General features: G+C 42.5%; 1 protein-coding gene across 4 annotated transcripts in view; it reads right to left on the minus strand.

Annotated features, from left to right (window-relative positions):
• The window catches only part of LOC135505867 (disheveled-associated activator of morphogenesis 1-like), a 122,051-nt gene that overhangs the window by 62,084 nt on the left and 41,179 nt on the right, over positions 1-18,788 (minus strand). For all 4 annotated transcript variants that reach the window (XM_064925067.1, XM_064925064.1, XM_064925066.1 and 1 more), the window contains exon 2: positions 678-975. In XM_064925067.1, coding sequence (XP_064781139.1) covers positions 678-866 — 189 coding nt within the window. In that variant the 5' untranslated portion in view covers positions 867-975. The remainder of the gene's footprint in view (positions 1-677; positions 976-18,788) is intronic.

Raw genomic sequence — 18,788 nt, forward strand, 5'->3', positions numbered from 1 at the left:
AAATGATTGCACAACGAAAGTAGGCTAAGCTCTGAATGGCTATTCACATCATGAAGAAGTAGTCTCCTAAACCACACCCACCTTGGGGGAAGTTAACTGCCATTGGCCGTCTTTGCCCATTCAACATAACTACGTAAATCTATGCTATTACTTCTAAACAAAACAATTTTGGGGGTTCCCATATGGTTACAATGTTTTGGTTATTGCTTGAACAGTCGCTAAGATTATATTTTGTTGTGATCGTTGCAAAATACCTATTTCAGATGTAGCAGTTGTTAGCTAGAATGCTAACACTCACCGACATGGGCTTTTAGCAAAGCTAGCCAAAGAGCATTTTACTGGTTGTAGTTGAAGTGATTCAAGTTTAATGCAGTTGATTGGCGACGATTACAAAAACATTATATTAAGCAGGATATTGAAACCTTTACAATCCAATTATAATCCAAAAGTAGTGTGAAACGCACTCATAAGCAACATGTAAATGTAGGCTTTTCTTTGCTTGTGGTTTATGAGAACTCCCCCGTGTTTCCCCCCAGTGGGGAAATTGTGAATAGTGACCCGGAGTATTAAACCCAAGCTAGCAACAAAGCTCATTTTCAACTGTGGCCCATGTTCAGAAGATAAATCATGACAATCATGACAATAATACCAAAACGGAAACTCCGGTCGCTACGTACCACCAACTCGGAGAACATGCCATCCAGCTCATCATAGCCTGGCATGGGCAGTGAAGGCTCCATGGTCTGCAGGGCGAAGTCCTCGCGCAGCTGGTAGGTGATCTCTGGGTGGTCGCTGCCACTCTGGAAGCAGCAGAAGATGAAGGAGATTCCGGCGCCACCGCCACCACCACGCTTCCGGGGTGCCATGGCTACCGCTGCTGCGGCAGAGGGTTCAGGTTTGGGGGGAGAAGGGGGTGAGGCTCTTTCTGCAACACCTGCCTCCGCTACCTCAGTGTTTCAACTCCTTTAGAGAGCCCTGTGACGATACAAAAATGGAGAAGATGGGGTCGGTTAAACAACACAATATCTAAACAATACAACATCCCTGGCTTACACAGCATGCATTGATTATAAGTAGGGCTAGGGTTTTTTCCTGCTCTAGGCCAAATAATTTTTTCCTGTTAAGGAAAAAATTCCTAGTTAGCAAGGGCCAGAGATTTTCTGAGCCAAAATACAGAAAAATTGCCATAATTAAAAAGGCTTTCATTGGCTTGATAGAAACCTCGCACTTAAAAATGCAAATATTTAAAGAGGTGTCTGTTAATAAAAATCAAAGGGGTGGCACACTATCGCATTTCACTGGTTGTAAACGCACAGCCACTTGTATTGATTTACAACACAGGGTAAAAAGCAGATGGTAGTTGAAATCTAGACCCTCTCCCTCGGGAGCATCAGCTTTCCTTCCAGGACGTAATGATTGTGATCAATCAAATTTCAAATCAAATCTATTTATAAAGCCCTTCTTACATCAACTGATGTCACACAGTGCTGTACAGAAACCCAACCTGAAACCCCAAACAAACAGCAAGCAATGTAGGTGTAGAAGCACGGTGGCTAGGCAAAAACTCCCTAGAAAGGCAGGAACCTAGGAAGAAACCTAGAGAGGAACCAGGCTCTGAGGGGTGGCCAGTCCTCTTCTGGCCATGCCGGGTGGAGATTATAACAGTACATGGCCAAGATGTTCAAACGTTCACAGATGAGCAGCCGGGTCAAATAATAATAATAAATCACAGTGGTCAGTGCAGTCTAGAAGTTGCATCTGAATCTTGAAACTCTAGGGGCGCAATTTCATTTTTGGATGAAAAACGTTCCCGTTTTAAACAAGATATTTTGTCACAAAAAGATGCGACTATGCATATAATTGATAGCTTTGGAAAGAAAACACTCTGAATTTTCCAGAACTGCAAAGATATTCCGTGTGGGTGCCCTAGAACGGGAGCTACAGGCAAAACCAAGATGAAACGGCAACCTGGAAACCAGCAGGATTTTTGAGGCTCCGTTTTCCATTGTCTCCTTATATGGCTGTGAAAGCGAGAGGAATCAGCCTGCCCTTTCTGTCGTTTCCCCAAGGTGTCTGCAGCATTGTGACGTATTTGTAGGCATATCATTGGAAGATTGACCATAAGAGACTACATTTTCCAGGTGTCCGCCCGGTGTCCTCCGTCGAAATTGGTGCGTCTTTTTCAGCTGCTGGTATTTTTCCATGCGATTCTGAGGGGAAAGCAGGCTTCCACGAACTGCATATCAATGAAGAGATATGTGAAAAAACACCTTGAGGATTGATTCCAAACAACGTTTGCCATGTTTCGGTCGATATTATGGAGTTAATTCGGAAAAAGTTTGATGTTTTGGTGACTGAATTTTCGGTTTGTTTTGGTAGCCAAATGTGATGTACAAAACGGAGCGATTTCTCCTACACAAAGATTCTTTCAGGAAAAACTGAACATTTGCTATGTAACTGAGAGTCTCCTCATTGAAAACATCCGAAGCTCTTCAAAAGGTAAATTATTTTATTTATTTGTTTTTGTGAAAATGTTGCGTGCTAAATGCTACTCAAAATGCTAAGCTAGCTTAGCATACTCTTACACAAATTTGTGATTTGCTATGGTTCAAAAGCATATTTTGAAAATCTGAGATGACAGTGTTGTTAAGAAAAGGCTAAGCTTGAGAGCAGGCGCATTATTTTCATTTTATTTGCGATTTTCAGAAATCGTTAACGTTGCGTTATGCTAATGAGCCTGAGGCTTTATTCACGATCCCGGATCCGGGATGGGGAGTATCAAGAGGTTTGTTACCTTGCTATGCATGTGTAGAGGTCTAAAACAGTCAGTGAAGAGCATGAGAAACACCACAGACATATGGTTCATAAATGCATTTCAACCTCAGGCCTTCTGACCACAGGTGCTATATAACTTAATCAAACCACAACAGCTGTTCAATGCTAATGAAAATTCTAGATATACGGTAATATCATGCGCGTAATATATGTCTATTAGTCATTTTTATGGGGGGAAAAAACAGAGACAATGTTGTGTAAGAAATATAAAATTGCATATGGTCAATTCTGTGGGAAAGTCAACTTGAGAATTCAAAAATAGTTGTTCATTTCCAAATGACACCACATTCGTAATTATTTGTTTGAGTGTATGCTTTAGTCCACCAGTTTTAGTAAGACATTTATTTGATGAATTTTGGTCATTACAGAGTAGGATGCCAAGTCTCAAATAAGGCTTTCAGTCAATCATATTTCATGGCTTTTGGAAAGGACTCACAGAGCTTCTATTCATTTTATTTTTTCCCCACTTACAGCTGTCCACCAGTGTTTGTTATGAAGTTGACATCATAATACTACATTTAACTGTCCTGAGTTATTGGAGAGTTCTACAGTATTTTAGGAAAATGATTTTTTTTTTGTAAAACAATCATTTCATCAGATCATCTTGAAACTTACTCTGTAAAACCAACTTCCATCAAGGTTTTATATGGTTTATAATTGGCATCTTTTCATTGTCAGCATCCCTTTTCAGCATTATGATATAGTCACATCCATCTTGGTTGTGGATTAGATGGATACGGATGCATCGTATTCTTGGCTTCAGATGCATGTGCCACACTGTGTGCTTCTGAGAACTACTCTTCAGACTTTCAAAGAAGCAAATTGTTAATATCATGAAAATTCTGTGTTCTAGGTAAGATTGTCTTAGAGAACACAGTACATGCCTAAATGCATTTCTCACACATGGCAGTAACTTAGTGATAGATTTTTTGATAGAATGGTGTTTATCCACAATCTGTGAATATTCCTTGATTGTGTTATTCTAAATTAAACACACCCAAAATATGCTGACTTCATCCATTGTCCCTAAAAGTGTATTGTCTGTGTAAGCATTTGTACAGTATATTGCCTCATTTGCATGTTTTATTGGAATATTTAAGAAAATGCATAATACATATATATTTATTTTTAAATCTAAAATGTGTGTCTACATTCTGTCCGAGGTCTATTTCGATGCATGTGAAGATAAAAGATGTTTTCACCCATTAGGGTACATTGCCTTCCTGGCCTTATGCTATGCTATGGAGTATACTATTTTGGATACCTGTAATAATGTTACCCTAAAGTACTCGGCCTTCTGCTGACATTTTTAAAACATTCCAGATGACAACTAATCAATTTTAATCGCGCAAGCAGACTATTTCAGACTGTCACATCCATAACGATCGTAATAAAATAATAATGGATATGACAATCTTTTCCTTCAAAATGGCTATGAATGTTTTAACCTAAGACTTACAAACTCAAGAGTTTGCTAATAAGTCTCCCAAAAAGCTTTTTGTATTTTTATCCAACATGCTTATATTTAGGAGCCAGTTTTTTGGGGTATACACTCCCACCAAGGGGTACTACAGACACATACGTCAACATTTTAATTTATGTTTTGTTAGTCCAATATGTGAGAAATTCAATTTGTGATTTTGCATGCAAATGTCACATCCATAACGCTGGAATCGCCAATATAGGCAAAAAATATAATTTCCTTTATACTTCCATAGTATGCCTCCCCAAGTCCTCCAGAAAGCGATACGGGTCAGCCTTCTCAGCTACAATCTATGATAGCCCTTTGAGCTTGTAACAAGTTTCACTACCACTGTGTGACTGTCTCTTGCCATACACCAGTTTAGGATCAGAGATTTTATCACAGGGCAGGCCAAGACATGGGGCAGAGGTCACAGCCTCACTCAGAGCTGCTGAAATGTGCACATTTCAGAGACGCAGTCTTATGCCAGCAGAAGATGCTGGGTAAACAACACCTGGCTATATGTGCTCAAGCCATGCCTCACATAGCTCTGTACGAACGTCTGTTTTCACATTTTCACAAAAATGTGAGCATTCCAAGCGTTGCTCTGTGGGGACATGCACCCTGTGTAGCTTTACTTGAGTGGGTTGAGCCTATATTTCAGATACATTTTCCTGTACACGCACAGATGAGATTTGCCATTAACAATTAAAGGATCACACCCCCCCCACAGTTCATCCAGTCAGCCAGAAAGTTCAAGTGGTGTAACACAGCAGGGTGATCCACAAGTGTAGCATTACCCAAGCAGAAGCAGGGAGTGCACACCTGTGCAGAGTGAGGGTATATAATGACAGAGGTGAGGGCAGCGGTATGGTACCTCAGCCCAGCTGCTTAGCCCGAGGGCTGCGGACAATTGTTGGAAAAACACGGTAGGGTTTCACCTCACCTCGGTGAATGTGTCAGTGTAGCCAAGATAATGAGTTTGCAAGGACAAAGCATGGGGCAAGGAAAACATTTCAAGTTGTAGAAGGTAGAGTCCTGAGTGGTAAAGTTATACACAATAGAGTAAATGTAGGGTCTCAGAGGGAATCACCCACATTTCCTCCGAGTTGGCCAGGGCTGTCCTGGCAAAGATGCCTGACAGACTTCTGGCCACACCACAGTGGCACAGCTGAACCTCAAATCTCAGCAAATCTGACTCCGCCGGAGAGAAATTCCCAGCTGCCTCTTTAAAAAAACTGTCAGAATGCGCTCAGGCCGTGTCTAGACTTCACAGTTCATGCAGCTTTAGTATTCTGATCACAGAGTTCTGATCATGGAATCCCGAACGCGTCATACATCTACACTTAAATATGTGTCCATTGTTTCCGGATTCCCTTTTCCTGTGCTATATTCAAATGCCAGTATGCATTCTACAAAATGGTGGAATAGGCTAAATATGATAACACAACAACTGATGGCAGTAGCTAACTACTGTAGCTAACTAGCTAGCAAGCAACGCTAAAGGGATTGCAAAGAAGTTAGCATAACTTTGGCCAAACAAAAACAACTTTTTTTCTAAATATTAGCTAGCTGGCTAGCATTTATGAGGCCAGCAAACACATTAATCACATGTATTTCTTCCAACATTATAATGAAAAGATGCCCCTCGGTCCCAAAACACACGTTTCTGGAGACTTGATGCGCTTTTGGTAGCCAAATTGCATCCAGACGGAGAAGAAATCAGCACACAGTTTTGCGGCCTCGTTTGAAATGATCTAAACAAAAGGCAAGCAACAACTGACTCTGTATTTTTATTTTATTTACTTTACCTTTATTTAACCAGGAAGGCTAGTTGAGAACAAGTTCTCATTTGCAACTGCGACCAGGCCAAGATAAAGCATAGCAATTCGACACATACAACAACAGTTACACATGCAAAAAACAAAACATAGTCAATAATACAGTAGAACAAAAGAAAACAAAAAGTCTATATACAGTGAGTGCAAATGTGGTAAGATAAGGGATTTAAGGCAATAAATAGGCCATGGTGGCAAAGTAATTACAATATAGCAATTAAACACTGGAATGGTAGATGTGCAGAAGATGAATGTACAAGTAGAGATACTGGGGTGCAAATGAGCAAGATAAATAAATAAATACTGTATGGGGATGAGGTAGGTAGATAGATGGGCTGTTTACAGATGGGCTATGTACAGGTGCAGTGATCTATGAGCTGCTATGACAGCTGGTGCTTAAAGCTAGTGAGGGAGATATGAGTCTCCAGCTTCAGAGATTTTTGCAGTTTGTTCAGTCATTGGCAACAGAGCACTGGAAGGAAAGACGACCAAAGGAGGAATTGGCTTTGGGGGTGACCAGTGAGATATACCTGCTGGAGCGCGTGCTACGAGTGGGTGCCGCTATGGTGACCAGTGAGCTGAGATAAGGCGGAGCTTTACATAACAGAGACTTGTAGATAACCTGTAGCCAGTGGGTTTGGCAAGGAGTATGAAGCGAGGGCTTCGCAATGGTGGGTCGTGTATGAGGCTTTGGTGAAAAACGGATGGCACTGTGATAGACTGCATCCAGTTTGTTGAGTAGTGTTGGAGGCTATTTTATAGATGACATCACCAAAGTCGAGGATCGGTAGGATGGTCAGATTTACGAGGGTATGTTTGGCAGCATGAGTGAAGGATGTTTGTTGCGATATAGGAAGACAATTCTAGATTTAATTTTGGATTGGAGATGCTTAATGTGAGTCTGGAAGGAGAGTTTACAGTCTAACCAGACACCTAGGTATTTGTAGTTGTCCACGTATTCTAAGTCAGAGCCGTCCAGAGTAGTGATGCTGGACGGGCGAGCAGGTGCAGGCAGTGATCGGTTGAATAGCATGCATTTAGTTTTACTTGCGTTTAAGAGCAGTTGGAGGCCACGGAAGGAGAATTGTATGGCATTGAAGCTTGTCTGGAGGTTAATTAACACAGTGTCCAAAGAGGGGCCAGAAGTATATAGAATGGTGTCATCTGTGTAGAGGTGTACCAGAGAATCACCAGCAGCAAGAGCAACATCATTGATGTATACAGAGAAGGGAGTCGGACCAAGAATTGAACCCTGTGGCACCCCCATAGAGACTGCCAGAGGTCCGGACAACAGGCCCTCCGATTTGACACATTGAACTCTATAAGAGAAGTAGTTTGTAAACCACAGTAATGTCTCTCATCAATGGCAGTTGTGATGAGGCTAGTAATAGGGGTTGCAACAATAATTAATAATAATTTTAATTTTAAAAAGTGTGTCCAGATTGTCTAGCCTGGCTGATTTGTAGGGGTCCAGATTTTGCAGCTCTTTCAGAACATCAGCTATCTGGATTTGGGTAAAGGAGAAATGGTGGGGGCTTTGGCGGGTTGCTGTGGAGGGTGCCGGGCAGTAGGGGTAGCCAGGTGGAAAGCATGGCCAGCCGTAGAGAAATGCTTATTGAAATTCTCAATTATAGTGGATTTATCGTGGTGACAGTGTTTCCTAGCCTCAGAGCAGTGGGCAGCTGGGAGGAGGTGCTCTTATTCTCCATGGACTTTACAGTGTCTCAGAACTTTTTTGAGTTAGTACTACAGGATGCAAATTTCTGTTTGAAAAAGCTAGCCTTAGCTTTCCTAACTGCCTGTGTATATTTGTTCCTAACTTCCCTGAAAAGTTGCATATCATGGGGGCTATTCGATGCTAATGCAGAACCCCACAGGATGTTTTTGTGCTGGTCAAGGGCCGACAGGTCTGGAGTGAACCAATAACTATATCTATTCCTAGTTCTACATTTTTTGAATGGGGCATGCTTATTTAAGATGGTGAAGAAGGCACTTTTAAAGAATAGCCAGGCATCATCTACTGACGGGATGAGGTCAATGTCATTCCAGGATACCCCGGCCAGGTCAATTAGAAAGGCCTGCTCGCAGAAGTGTTTTAGGGAGCGTTTTACAGTGATGAGGGGTGGTCGTTTGGTCGGAGACCCAATACGGATGCAGGCAATGAGGCAGTAATCGCTGAGATCTTGATTGAGGGTGAGTTAGTTAGGATGACATCTATGAGGATGCCCGTGTTTACGGATTTGGAGTTGTACCTGGTAGGTTCATTGATAATTTGTGTGAGATTGAGATTATCAAGCTTGGCTTGTAGGATGGCCGGGGTGTTAAGCATGTCCCAGTTTAGGACACCTAGTAGCACGAGCTCAGATGATAAATGGGGGGCAATCAATTCACATATGGTATCGAGGGCACAGCTGGGGACAGAGGGAGGTCTATAGCAAGCGGCAAAAGTGAGAGACTTGTTTCTGGAAAGTTGAATTTTTAGAAGTAGAAGCTCAAATTGTTTGGGTACAGACTTGGATAGTAATACAGAACTCTGCAGGTTATCTTTGCAGTAGATTGCAACACCGCCCCCTTTGGCAGTTCTATCTTGGTGGAAAATGTTATAGTTAGCGATGGAGATTAAGGTTTTTGGTGGTTTTCCTAAGCCAGGATTCAGACACGGCTAAGACATCCGGGTTGGCAGAGTGTGCTAAAGCAGTGAGTAAAACAAATTTAAGGAGTAGGTTTCTAATGTTAACATGCATGAAACCAAGGCTTTTACGGTTACAGAAGTTAACAAATGAGAGCACCTGGGCACTGCAGGGCCTGGATTAACCTCTACATCACCAGAGGAACAGAGGAGAAGTAGGATAAGGGTACGGCTAAATGCTATACGAACTGGCCGTCTAGGACGTTCAGAACAGAGAGTAAAAGGAGCAGGTTTCTGGGCACGATAGCATAGATCCAAGGCATAGTGTACATAGTGTAGATAGCTAACATTACATGATTGTCATTAATAGTGAATCAATGAAGCTAGCTATGCAGCATCTCTTTTTGTTGTCATCTAGCAAATGTCATGTAGCTAAGTATCTCAATAGTCCTTTCGTAAACACTTAGATAACCACAATAAGCTAACGCTAGATGATGCACACTACCAGACAGCTTCAGCCCAATCGCCGTTGTAAGATAGAGAGAACACTTTGATATAAATCACAGCTTACTTACCTCCAGAAAACAATGCCACTGCTATCAATTTGATCAGGCTGCCTGCAATCACTCACTAAAAAGCTACATAGTTTAATGCAACTTCATATCCAAATTCGGGAAAATGCTATGTTTTGGTGGGGATTCCGTCTCTAGCGTTCTTCCGTCTCTAGCGCACCTTTACTTCTCACAGGGAACAACCAAACTCTGACCAATCAGCACGGCTTTGAATGTTGCTAGGTTTCTCGTGGGGGTGATTTTGCCACAAGTTTGGCGTGGATAAAAAGGACACTCTCTGACCTCCTGAAGTGGTCAAGGTGGTCAGCCAGATCTGAACTCGAGAGCAGAAAGCAACTTTTTTTGCGTCTACACCTGTCTTTTCAATGTGATCTTTGCATTCTGATAGCTGAAGTCACATGTAAGTATCAAGTGTAGACATGACCTGTCTACACTTGACACTGTGATCTTTAAGTGAAAAGAGTAAGCACCTTTGCATAATGTCACATATTAGAGCACTCAGAATTTTTGTACACATTCTTAGCAGAGATTCAAACAACAAAAATACAAAAAAACTTTCCTTATGTACATGTGATTGTGAATGCAAATCGGTCTCATTCAAGCAATGAGGGATGCTAAAATATTGCTGAGGGGTAAGACAAAGTTCACCAATGTCGACAAGTGTTCAAACACAACCCCTCCTTTTGGGGCAGTCCACCACAGAACGACCAGCTGTGATCTAGCTGTGCATCTCTCGATACTCCAACAGGGTTGTGTGGAACATCCTGACACAGATACTGCCCAATACCAGTGGGAGAAAAGAAATCTGTTCTGGCCACCACCCGAACTGTGCAAGCAGTCAAGGGTCACCATGCTTTCCTGCCCGCAGCACAGCAGCATCAAAACATGGCCAAAACATGCGGTGAACGAGCGAGAGATCTGTCAGCAGCTGTCTCTAGACCCTGCTGGACCTCCGTGATCAAGCACTTCAATCCAGCAGCAAAAAGTGTGGCCCTGAACGATCGCTGCAACAACAAACTGTAATTTATTGTAGAGTACAAGTGCAGTGCACAGGTGCATGTTTGAAGCAGACTCAAATCCAAATGTGAGCAAGCTGGACTCTTAAAGCCAGAGCAAAGCATCTGGAAATTATTCCTATTATCCCTTTGTATAGTCTTTGGTGCATTTAGACATTCTACCATCTCCATCCCTGTGGAAGCTACATTTACTCCAGAGTCTTGGACTCCCGGTCCTCTTGGCTGAACTTATGACTTGTGATTGTGGTTTGACCAAAAGGGGTGGTTTGGAGAAATGGTTTTGTGGTACCACCTCATTGGTACTGAGCAGTTCAGAAACACATCTGACAATCACACAAAAAACACAATACTATTGAGTCTGCCAAAACAATAATCTGTGTGAGGAGACTAAGACACTTAAATTGAGTAGGACAAGCTCAACGATGACAGGGCTCTAGAGTGCGACCATTTTGCGACCCTTTCACTTGACTGGGCGAGTTCGATAGGCTATAGCTTAAAGTTTTAAATATACTACACATCGAAACATAAGGAATTGTTTTTTTGTCATTTGTTATAAGTAGTCTTTAGGGACACGCAACTCTGGCTCATTTGGCCAATATCACTAGTTTATTTTTCACATCCAGTTTTATAAATCTTATTTCCACAGGGAAAACGCTCACATTCCTTTGCAAAGAGGTCCTTAAATCAACAATTTGAACTGCCCCAGAGGCACCATAACATCAAGTTGCAGGGAACTCTGTCAATCATTCCATACATGGGGTGCAAAGAAACTGAAAGCAGATTTACCTTACTCAATAGAGATCTCTAGAGTCAGCCATCCCTGAGACTCGGTCTCGTAGTTTGTACATCTGTAGGTCAACAATGAAGTAAAGTACGATGGGAGGGTTGTGCAAAAGGGCTATATTAACAAAAAGAGTGCAATGCATCTATGTACAAGACTTCAAAAGAGCCCCAGCCTACTTCTGATACAGAATGCAGTGATGTGTTATTGAACCTGTTGCACGTAATGAAGCGTATTGCGCCATAATAAACTGCGTCCAATGGCTTCAATACAGTTGCAGCTGCATTCATATAGACCAGGGGTGTCAAACTACATTTTGCCCCATTGGGATGCATTCATATAGACCAGGGGTGTCAAACTACATTTTGCCCCATTGGGATGCATTCATATAGACCAGGGGTGTCAAACTACATTTTGCCCCAGGGGGATGCATTCATATAGATCAGGGGTGTCAAACTACATTTTGCCCCAGGTTGATGCATTCATATAGACCAGGGGTGTCAAACTACATTTCGCCCCATTGGGATGCATTCATATAGACCAGGGGTGTCAAACTACATTTGGCCCCAGGGGGATGCATTCATATAGACCAGGGGTGTCAAACTACATTTTGCCCCAGGGGGATGCATTCATATAGACCAGGGGTGTCAAACTACATTTTGCCCCAGGGGGCTGCATTCGTTCATCAATCAGTTCTGGAAGGCCACACTGAAAATTGGTTACATTTCCTCGCCATCCAAATTCGCAAAACATAGAGAACAATCCATCGTTTTGGAATTTTCTTTTCTCCAGACTGTCTCGTTTAATTCCAGTGATTATTAGCAAGCTGGACACAGTCAATAAACTGTATAAATGTAGGTTCATTATCAATATTAGACACCCCTGATATAGACGATATCGTCATAGACGATAACTGTTATGAATGTCGACAATTATTTTTCCCGCCTGCTATTTAAAAAGGCATGACATTGATGGCACTGGCTACGCCAGGTCAAGGGTTTATTTCTCCATTTCATTCTACTCTCAGATCTGAACGAGTCTCTTACATCCAAATGGGCATGGGTCTTCTGGGGTCTGCTTTCCATTGGCTTTTTTGGACCTCTAGCCGGGAGACCTTGTGAGTTTTAAAGAGTGTGAGTGCAAAAGCAGGAGTGTGTGAAAAATTGTGGGAGAATGTGGGGGAATGTAATAAAGGGAGCGTGAAACAAAGGAGGGAGAGAGAGTGTGTGCACCAGATTAGCAGTAATGTCACCGTAAACCTCAAAGGGTTTGCATGTTTACAGTCATTTCATTAACCTGACTCTGGCCCCTGAACTTGCCCCTCTATAAGGTTGTATGTGAAGCTGTCAAGTCCCCCCCCCATTGGCTTGTCAAGACAGGATCACATTCCACTCATATTTTGGAGGGCTGAATGACCCTGAACAACTTCAAGACAAATTCAACACAACAACACCTACCAGCTACTCTCACCTCATATTACTAGTTCTCCCACACTCTCGACCACATTATTACTTGCAATAATATCGCTCTCTTCAATACATGCACACAAAAACACAATTCCACAAACTAACCAAAAACTTTAATTCTTATTCTGATAGGCAAGTCTACTCCTGGCTTGGTGCGGAGTTCCTGTGTAGAGTAGCATCCAATCTTTGTAGCTTGAGACAAGGGCACATTACATGCAGTACTTGTATCCGAGATTAAGCCCAAGAAGCCTTCACCTATATTAGGTCTTGCAGAGAAAAAAACAGAAGAGAAGAGCCCTAAACGTGGGTGGTGCGCACGTTCCTAAACCATGTACCTGACAAAAGAAGGTGATGGATGAATGTGGACAGAGGTGTATCATCGCTGGCAGGCTGGAGGCAAACCCACAAAGGAGGCCTGCTGTGCTGCACACATCAAACGAGAGCTGGCACCTTCACTCCAGCGGCCTCCCTCCCTTCTGGCTCCCGCTCTCACATAACCAACCCTCTTCTCACTCTCCTCTTTCATCACACTCTCACTTGCCTCTTCCCTCAATCCCCTTCCTCTCTCCCTTGCCTCGCTCAGTTTCTTTGAGATGTTCTGCTTTATCTCTTGGCATGCTCAAGCTTCAAACACTGTGCCAGATAATCTTTATGGGTAGAAACAAGGAGAGGAGGACTTTGTCTCCATATCACTTATAACCAACCGTTCATTCCATCATGAGTGCACAGCCCTATTAGAGTATGTTCAAAACTCAGTCTCCTCTCATCCCTTCTCTGGACCAGTAACTGATCTTTGATTCATTAATCCAGTCAGGTCCGACGATTAGGCTACCGTCGGGAAAAGGGGAAGTAAGAGTGCATTTTCAATAACGGTTGGAATCCCTCATGGGGCATCGAGAGACTAAATGGCATCCCATTTGTGCCTCTTTCCACAAGACATGTCATGACATCACGTTGACTTTGGCTCACTCAACATGCACTTCTGCTTGCAATTCAATCTGAAGGTGAACATAAATCAATGGCTTGGCTAGTGGCTACAGCGTTGGTGAGCATATGCGCACACAGAAAAGTATCACTTGAGTCCAGCACAAGGAAATAACATTATGGATACAGTTCGAAATGACACAAATTTCATGTCCACAACAACTAAAGACCTGTATCACTAGCCTATACTAAGAGCGTTGCCCTTTCTAAAAGGACATATTTGGGTGTTTTTGGAGCTTTTATCCGTGTCCTGGCAATGCAGAATGAGCATGACGAAGTCTATCGCTGGTTGGGGTAAGTTTCTCAAAACCATGTGAACTCACCCAAAAAGTGTCTGGGACAGTGTTTCCATTAGCCGTTAATAGCCGGCTTTTTGCCGGTAAAAACCCCCAGAAAAAACGATTTAAAAAATTGAGGCCAGCCAAATGCGAAAATGCATTTTAGCCCATTCATTGATTGGAATACGAGTCGATGAAGCGTAAGAGCTGCTGCTTCAGCTCATCAAAACAGCTTGTTTGTTGCTGATGGAGTGAAATGTGCTTTTATAAGCCCAATCATTGCACAACAATGTTAAATGCAATCACATCTTAACAGTTTATGGCCACGATTAAAAATAGCTATTTTTATTTCTCTAATGGTAATTGAAGCACACTTTCCATTCGCCATTCAAAAGCAGGCTTCAGCATGTCACACCACTTTGCAATGAGCTGGATGCAGTATACATTTTGAAAACATACTTTAAAAAAATGTGAAACCTGACTACTTTATTGTGAGGCATGTCTTACCTTGCTTCAAAGTAGCCTAGCCAAAATCCAACCAAACATGCAGGCAATTATTTTATCAAATACGTCCATATGCCATTGAAGCCTTTAGCTAATTCTCTCATGTTCTATTGGTTTTCAAATCAACTTTCTTTCATTGTCCAGAAGGCAAAAGACACAATCCTAGTCATATTAGAAAACCATGCCTGTTGCACTTTCAGATCTCCCCTCTTTCTAAATTTCTAATTGATATGTTCATCTCCATCTCATGAAACAGCTTGCATATGTGGTGCCCTTTTGACAATGGTGTTTTCCTGCTAATTGCGGGAACATTTGCACGTAACCTACTGCCTTGTGTACATTGCTGCGCCTATAATATTAAGGAATAATAGTTTGTCAACATTTTAAGCTAAACGTTCTGATCGGTTGCATGAACACCATTGATTTTTTAATGTTTTTGGGATGTAGGCCAACAGGTTGTATGAATGTGGGATCTATTGTCCCACAACTGTCCCAGTCTGTTTGGAATAGGCTATTTCTTTCTGTCATTCTGAGCACCGTAGGTGGACGCCATAATCAGGTTACGCATCCAAAGCATATGGGTCCGGTAAGTTTGGTTGGAAAAATATGAACTTTTCCTTTAATAAAGCAACAAACTGTACACCTAATATGGATATAACCTAGACTATAGACCTAGACTTCTGACTCAAACAACTATAAATGCATAAGCTATAACACTACGTACTACGTTACCATAACAGCAATTTGGTCCGCTTTAAAAAGGGGACTAAACCCGATTTTGTCGAGTATAACATAATTGCACACGTGAGTTTCTTGCGAGTGTATGACAAGCCCCAAACACAACAGTAACAGAGTTCTTATGAAAGTGTTTGTGTTGATGTGACAGGGGAGCAGTGTCTCTGAAGTGTGAATGTCACACGGTGTTCATGGGAGTGGCGTCTGAGATCCTTCTCAGATTACTGGATTAACAAAGAGAGAAGGACAGACGAGAAAGGAAGGAAGTTTTGCTTGGAATTGACTTTGGCTAGTGTTAAGTGAATCACTAACTGTTGGGAAAAAGTCATCAACACTTATGTTATGACCTAGGACGAGAACGTGCATTTATTTCACTGGCCAATGGTTCTAAACTCCATAATAGTATATAGTCAAGGCAACTGTAGTACACTGAAAAGTTACCTAGGGACTGAAACTGCAGAGTACAGTATGTGATCATATCTAGGAGGTGAAGAACAATAATATGAAGACCCATTACAAAAAAAAATAATAATAAAAAAAAAAAAAAAAGGCTTTTTAAAACAGCAAATTACTGCAGTAAAAAATAAATTTTGGACAGTGTTTGTAGCATACTGCAGTTATACTGCACTCTAACTGCAAACATGTTTGTAAGGGAAGGAACTCCATTTATCCAAAGACCGTTGTTTTCCAGAGGAGTTTGAGCTGAGCTCCAAAACGAATGTATGTCATATGGTCTGAGCTTGTGTTCCACATGGAGACCTCTGTACAGTGAGTGGTGAAGTATCAAACTGGTTACAGAGTATGTTTATTTGAGTATAAAGCCAACCCTAGTCTTTCCCCTTACAGAGCCATGGTAAGGACAGTGCATTTACACACTGTGGTCACACAGTGTGAGTGAAAGACAAATCAGGTTCTCGGGTAAACTCAACACAGGTCAAATTCCACACTCCCTCCTGACTGGGTCAATTGAGGGAGTGAGGATAAAAGAGCTGGCTGAACGATGGGCAGGGTTGTCAATCTCAACAAGACATGTCATCCACCCCCCAGTCTAAACTTCACTGCGATGAGTTTGCATTCTTCCCCAGGTCGACCTTCAAATTGAGGTTAAAGAAATGGTAAGCATTTGGTACAGAGGTCTAACTGCTTTGAAAGTAAACCTGGCCTGAAGTGCTCTGGTGACTCCCCAAATATCATTCATATTAGGGATGATCGGGTTATTAGAATATTCAAATTGATATTAGTACTCAAACACTTGTGTGAGTAATATGTTAAAAAATGTTAAACACTAAAAAGGCTTTTTCTAAATTAAATTGAAATAACCATGTGACATTGTTACATACAAGGTAGTCTCGTGTTTTGGAGAATTTTGTATTGCAAAAACGGTTTAAAATGGTCCACTGGCTCCCTGCGGCAAAATTTGTATTGGATGTTACATTTCAAGAACCCGCCCGTAGAAGCGGTGCTGGGTGTTATGTGCGTCACAAAATCTGGAAGATTGTCCTTACAAAAACAAAATAATTGGCAGTGGGAGAACATATTCAAGTGAACACATTTTTTTTAATGTAAAAACAAGATGTATTATTAGCTAGCTGGCTACAGTAGGCCACTTACTAAGCTAACTCAACTGAGCTGCTAGCTAGCTAAAATCAAATCAAATTCAAATCAAATTTTATTTGTCACATACACATGGTTAGCAGATGTTAATGCGAGTGTAGCGAAATGCTTGTGCTTCTAGTTCCGACAATGTAGTAATAACCAACAAGTAATCTAACTAACAATTCCTAAACTACTGTCTTATACACAGTGTAAGGGGATAAAGAATATGTACATAAGGATATATGAATGAGTGATGGTACAGAGCAGCATAGGCAAGATACAGTAGATGGTATCGAGTACAGTATATACATATGAGATGAGTATGTAAACAAAATGGCATAGTTAAAGTGGCTAGTGATACATGTATTACATAAGGATGCAGTCGATGATATAGAGTACAGTATATACGTATGCATATGAGAAGAATAATGTAGGATAAGTAACATTATATAAGGTAGCATTGTTTAAAGTGGCTAGTGATATATTTACATAATTTCCCATCAATTCCCATTATTAAAGCGGCTGGAGTTGAGTCAGTGTCAGTGTGTTGGCAGCAGCCACTCAATGTTAGTGGTGGCTGTTTAACAGTCTGATGGCCTTGAGATAGAAGCTGTTTTTCAGTCTCTCGGACCCAGCGTTGATGCACCTGTACTGGCCTCGCCTTCTGGATGATAGCGGGGTGAACAGGCAGTGGCTCGGGTGGTTGATGTCCTTGATGATCTTTATGGCCTTCCTGTAACATCGGGTGGTGTAGGTGTCCTGGAGGGCAGGTAGTTTGCCCCCAGTGATGCGTTGTGCAGACCTCACTACCCTCTGGAGAGCCTTACGGTTGAGGGCGGAGCAGTTGCCGTACCAGGCGGTGATACAGCCCGCCAGGATGCTCTCGATTGTGCATCTGTAGAAGTTTGAGTGCTTTTGGTGACAAGCCGAATTTCTTCAGCCTCCTGAGGTTGAAGAGGCGCTGCTGCGCCTTCTTCACGATGCTGTCTGTGTGAGTGGACCAATTCGGTTTGTCTGTGATGTGTATGCCGAGGAACTTAAAACTTGCTACTCTCTCCACTACTGTTCCATCGATGTGGATAGCGGGGTGTTCCCTCTGCTGTTTCCTGAAGTCCACAATCATCTCCTTAGTTTTGTTGACGTTGAGTGTGAGGTTATTTTCCTGACACCACACTCCGAGGGCCCTCACCTCCTCCCTGTAGGCCGTCTCGTCGTTGTTGGTAATCAAGCCTACCACTGTTGTGTCGTCTGCAAGCTTGATGATTGAGTTGGAGGCGTGCGTGGCCACGCAGTCGTGGGTGAACAGGGAGTACAGGAGAGGGCTCAGAACGCACCCTTGTGGGGCCCCAGTGTTGAGGATCAGCGGGGAGGAGATGTTGTTACCTACCCTCACCACCTGGGGGCGGCCCGTCAGGAAGTCCAGTACCCAGTTGCACAGGGCGGGGTCGAGACCCAGGGTCTCGAGCTTGATGACGAGCTTGGAGGGTACTATGGTGTTGAATGCCGAGCTGTAGTCGATGAACAGCATTCTCACATAGGTATTCCTCTTGTCCAGATGGGTTAGGGCAGTGTGCAGTGTGGTTGAGATTGCATCGTCTGTGGACCTATTTGGGCGGTAAGCAAATTGGAGTGGGTCTAGGGTGTCAGGTAGGGTGGAGGTGATATGGTCCTTGACTAGTCTCTCAAAGCACTTCATGATGACGGAAGTGAGTGCTACGGGGCGGTAGTCGTTTAGCTCAGTTACCTTAGCTTTCTTGGGAACAGGAACAATGGTGGCCCTCTTGAAGCATGTGGCAACAGCAGACTGGTATAGGGATTGATTGAATATGTCCGTAAACACACCAGCCAGCTGGTCTGCGCATGCTCTGAGGGCGCGGCTGGGGATGCCGTCTGGGCCTAACTAACTATACACACGGTTTAGATACGTGAATTAAATGTCATCAGCTAGCTAATAGGTACTTATTTTTGATGTAATCATTGTAAATTATAAACAGTCTAAATTCATTTGTAGATAACAGCCATCTAAAAGGGAGATTGCAGCTCCAGCTGTCAGTAAAGTGAGGGTGTAGGCTACAGGATACCCTTACAAAAA

Source organism: Oncorhynchus masou, chromosome 19 (assembly GCF_036934945.1).
Source record: "Oncorhynchus masou masou isolate Uvic2021 chromosome 19, UVic_Omas_1.1, whole genome shotgun sequence".
Taxonomy (NCBI): Eukaryota; Metazoa; Chordata; class Actinopteri; order Salmoniformes; family Salmonidae; genus Oncorhynchus; species Oncorhynchus masou.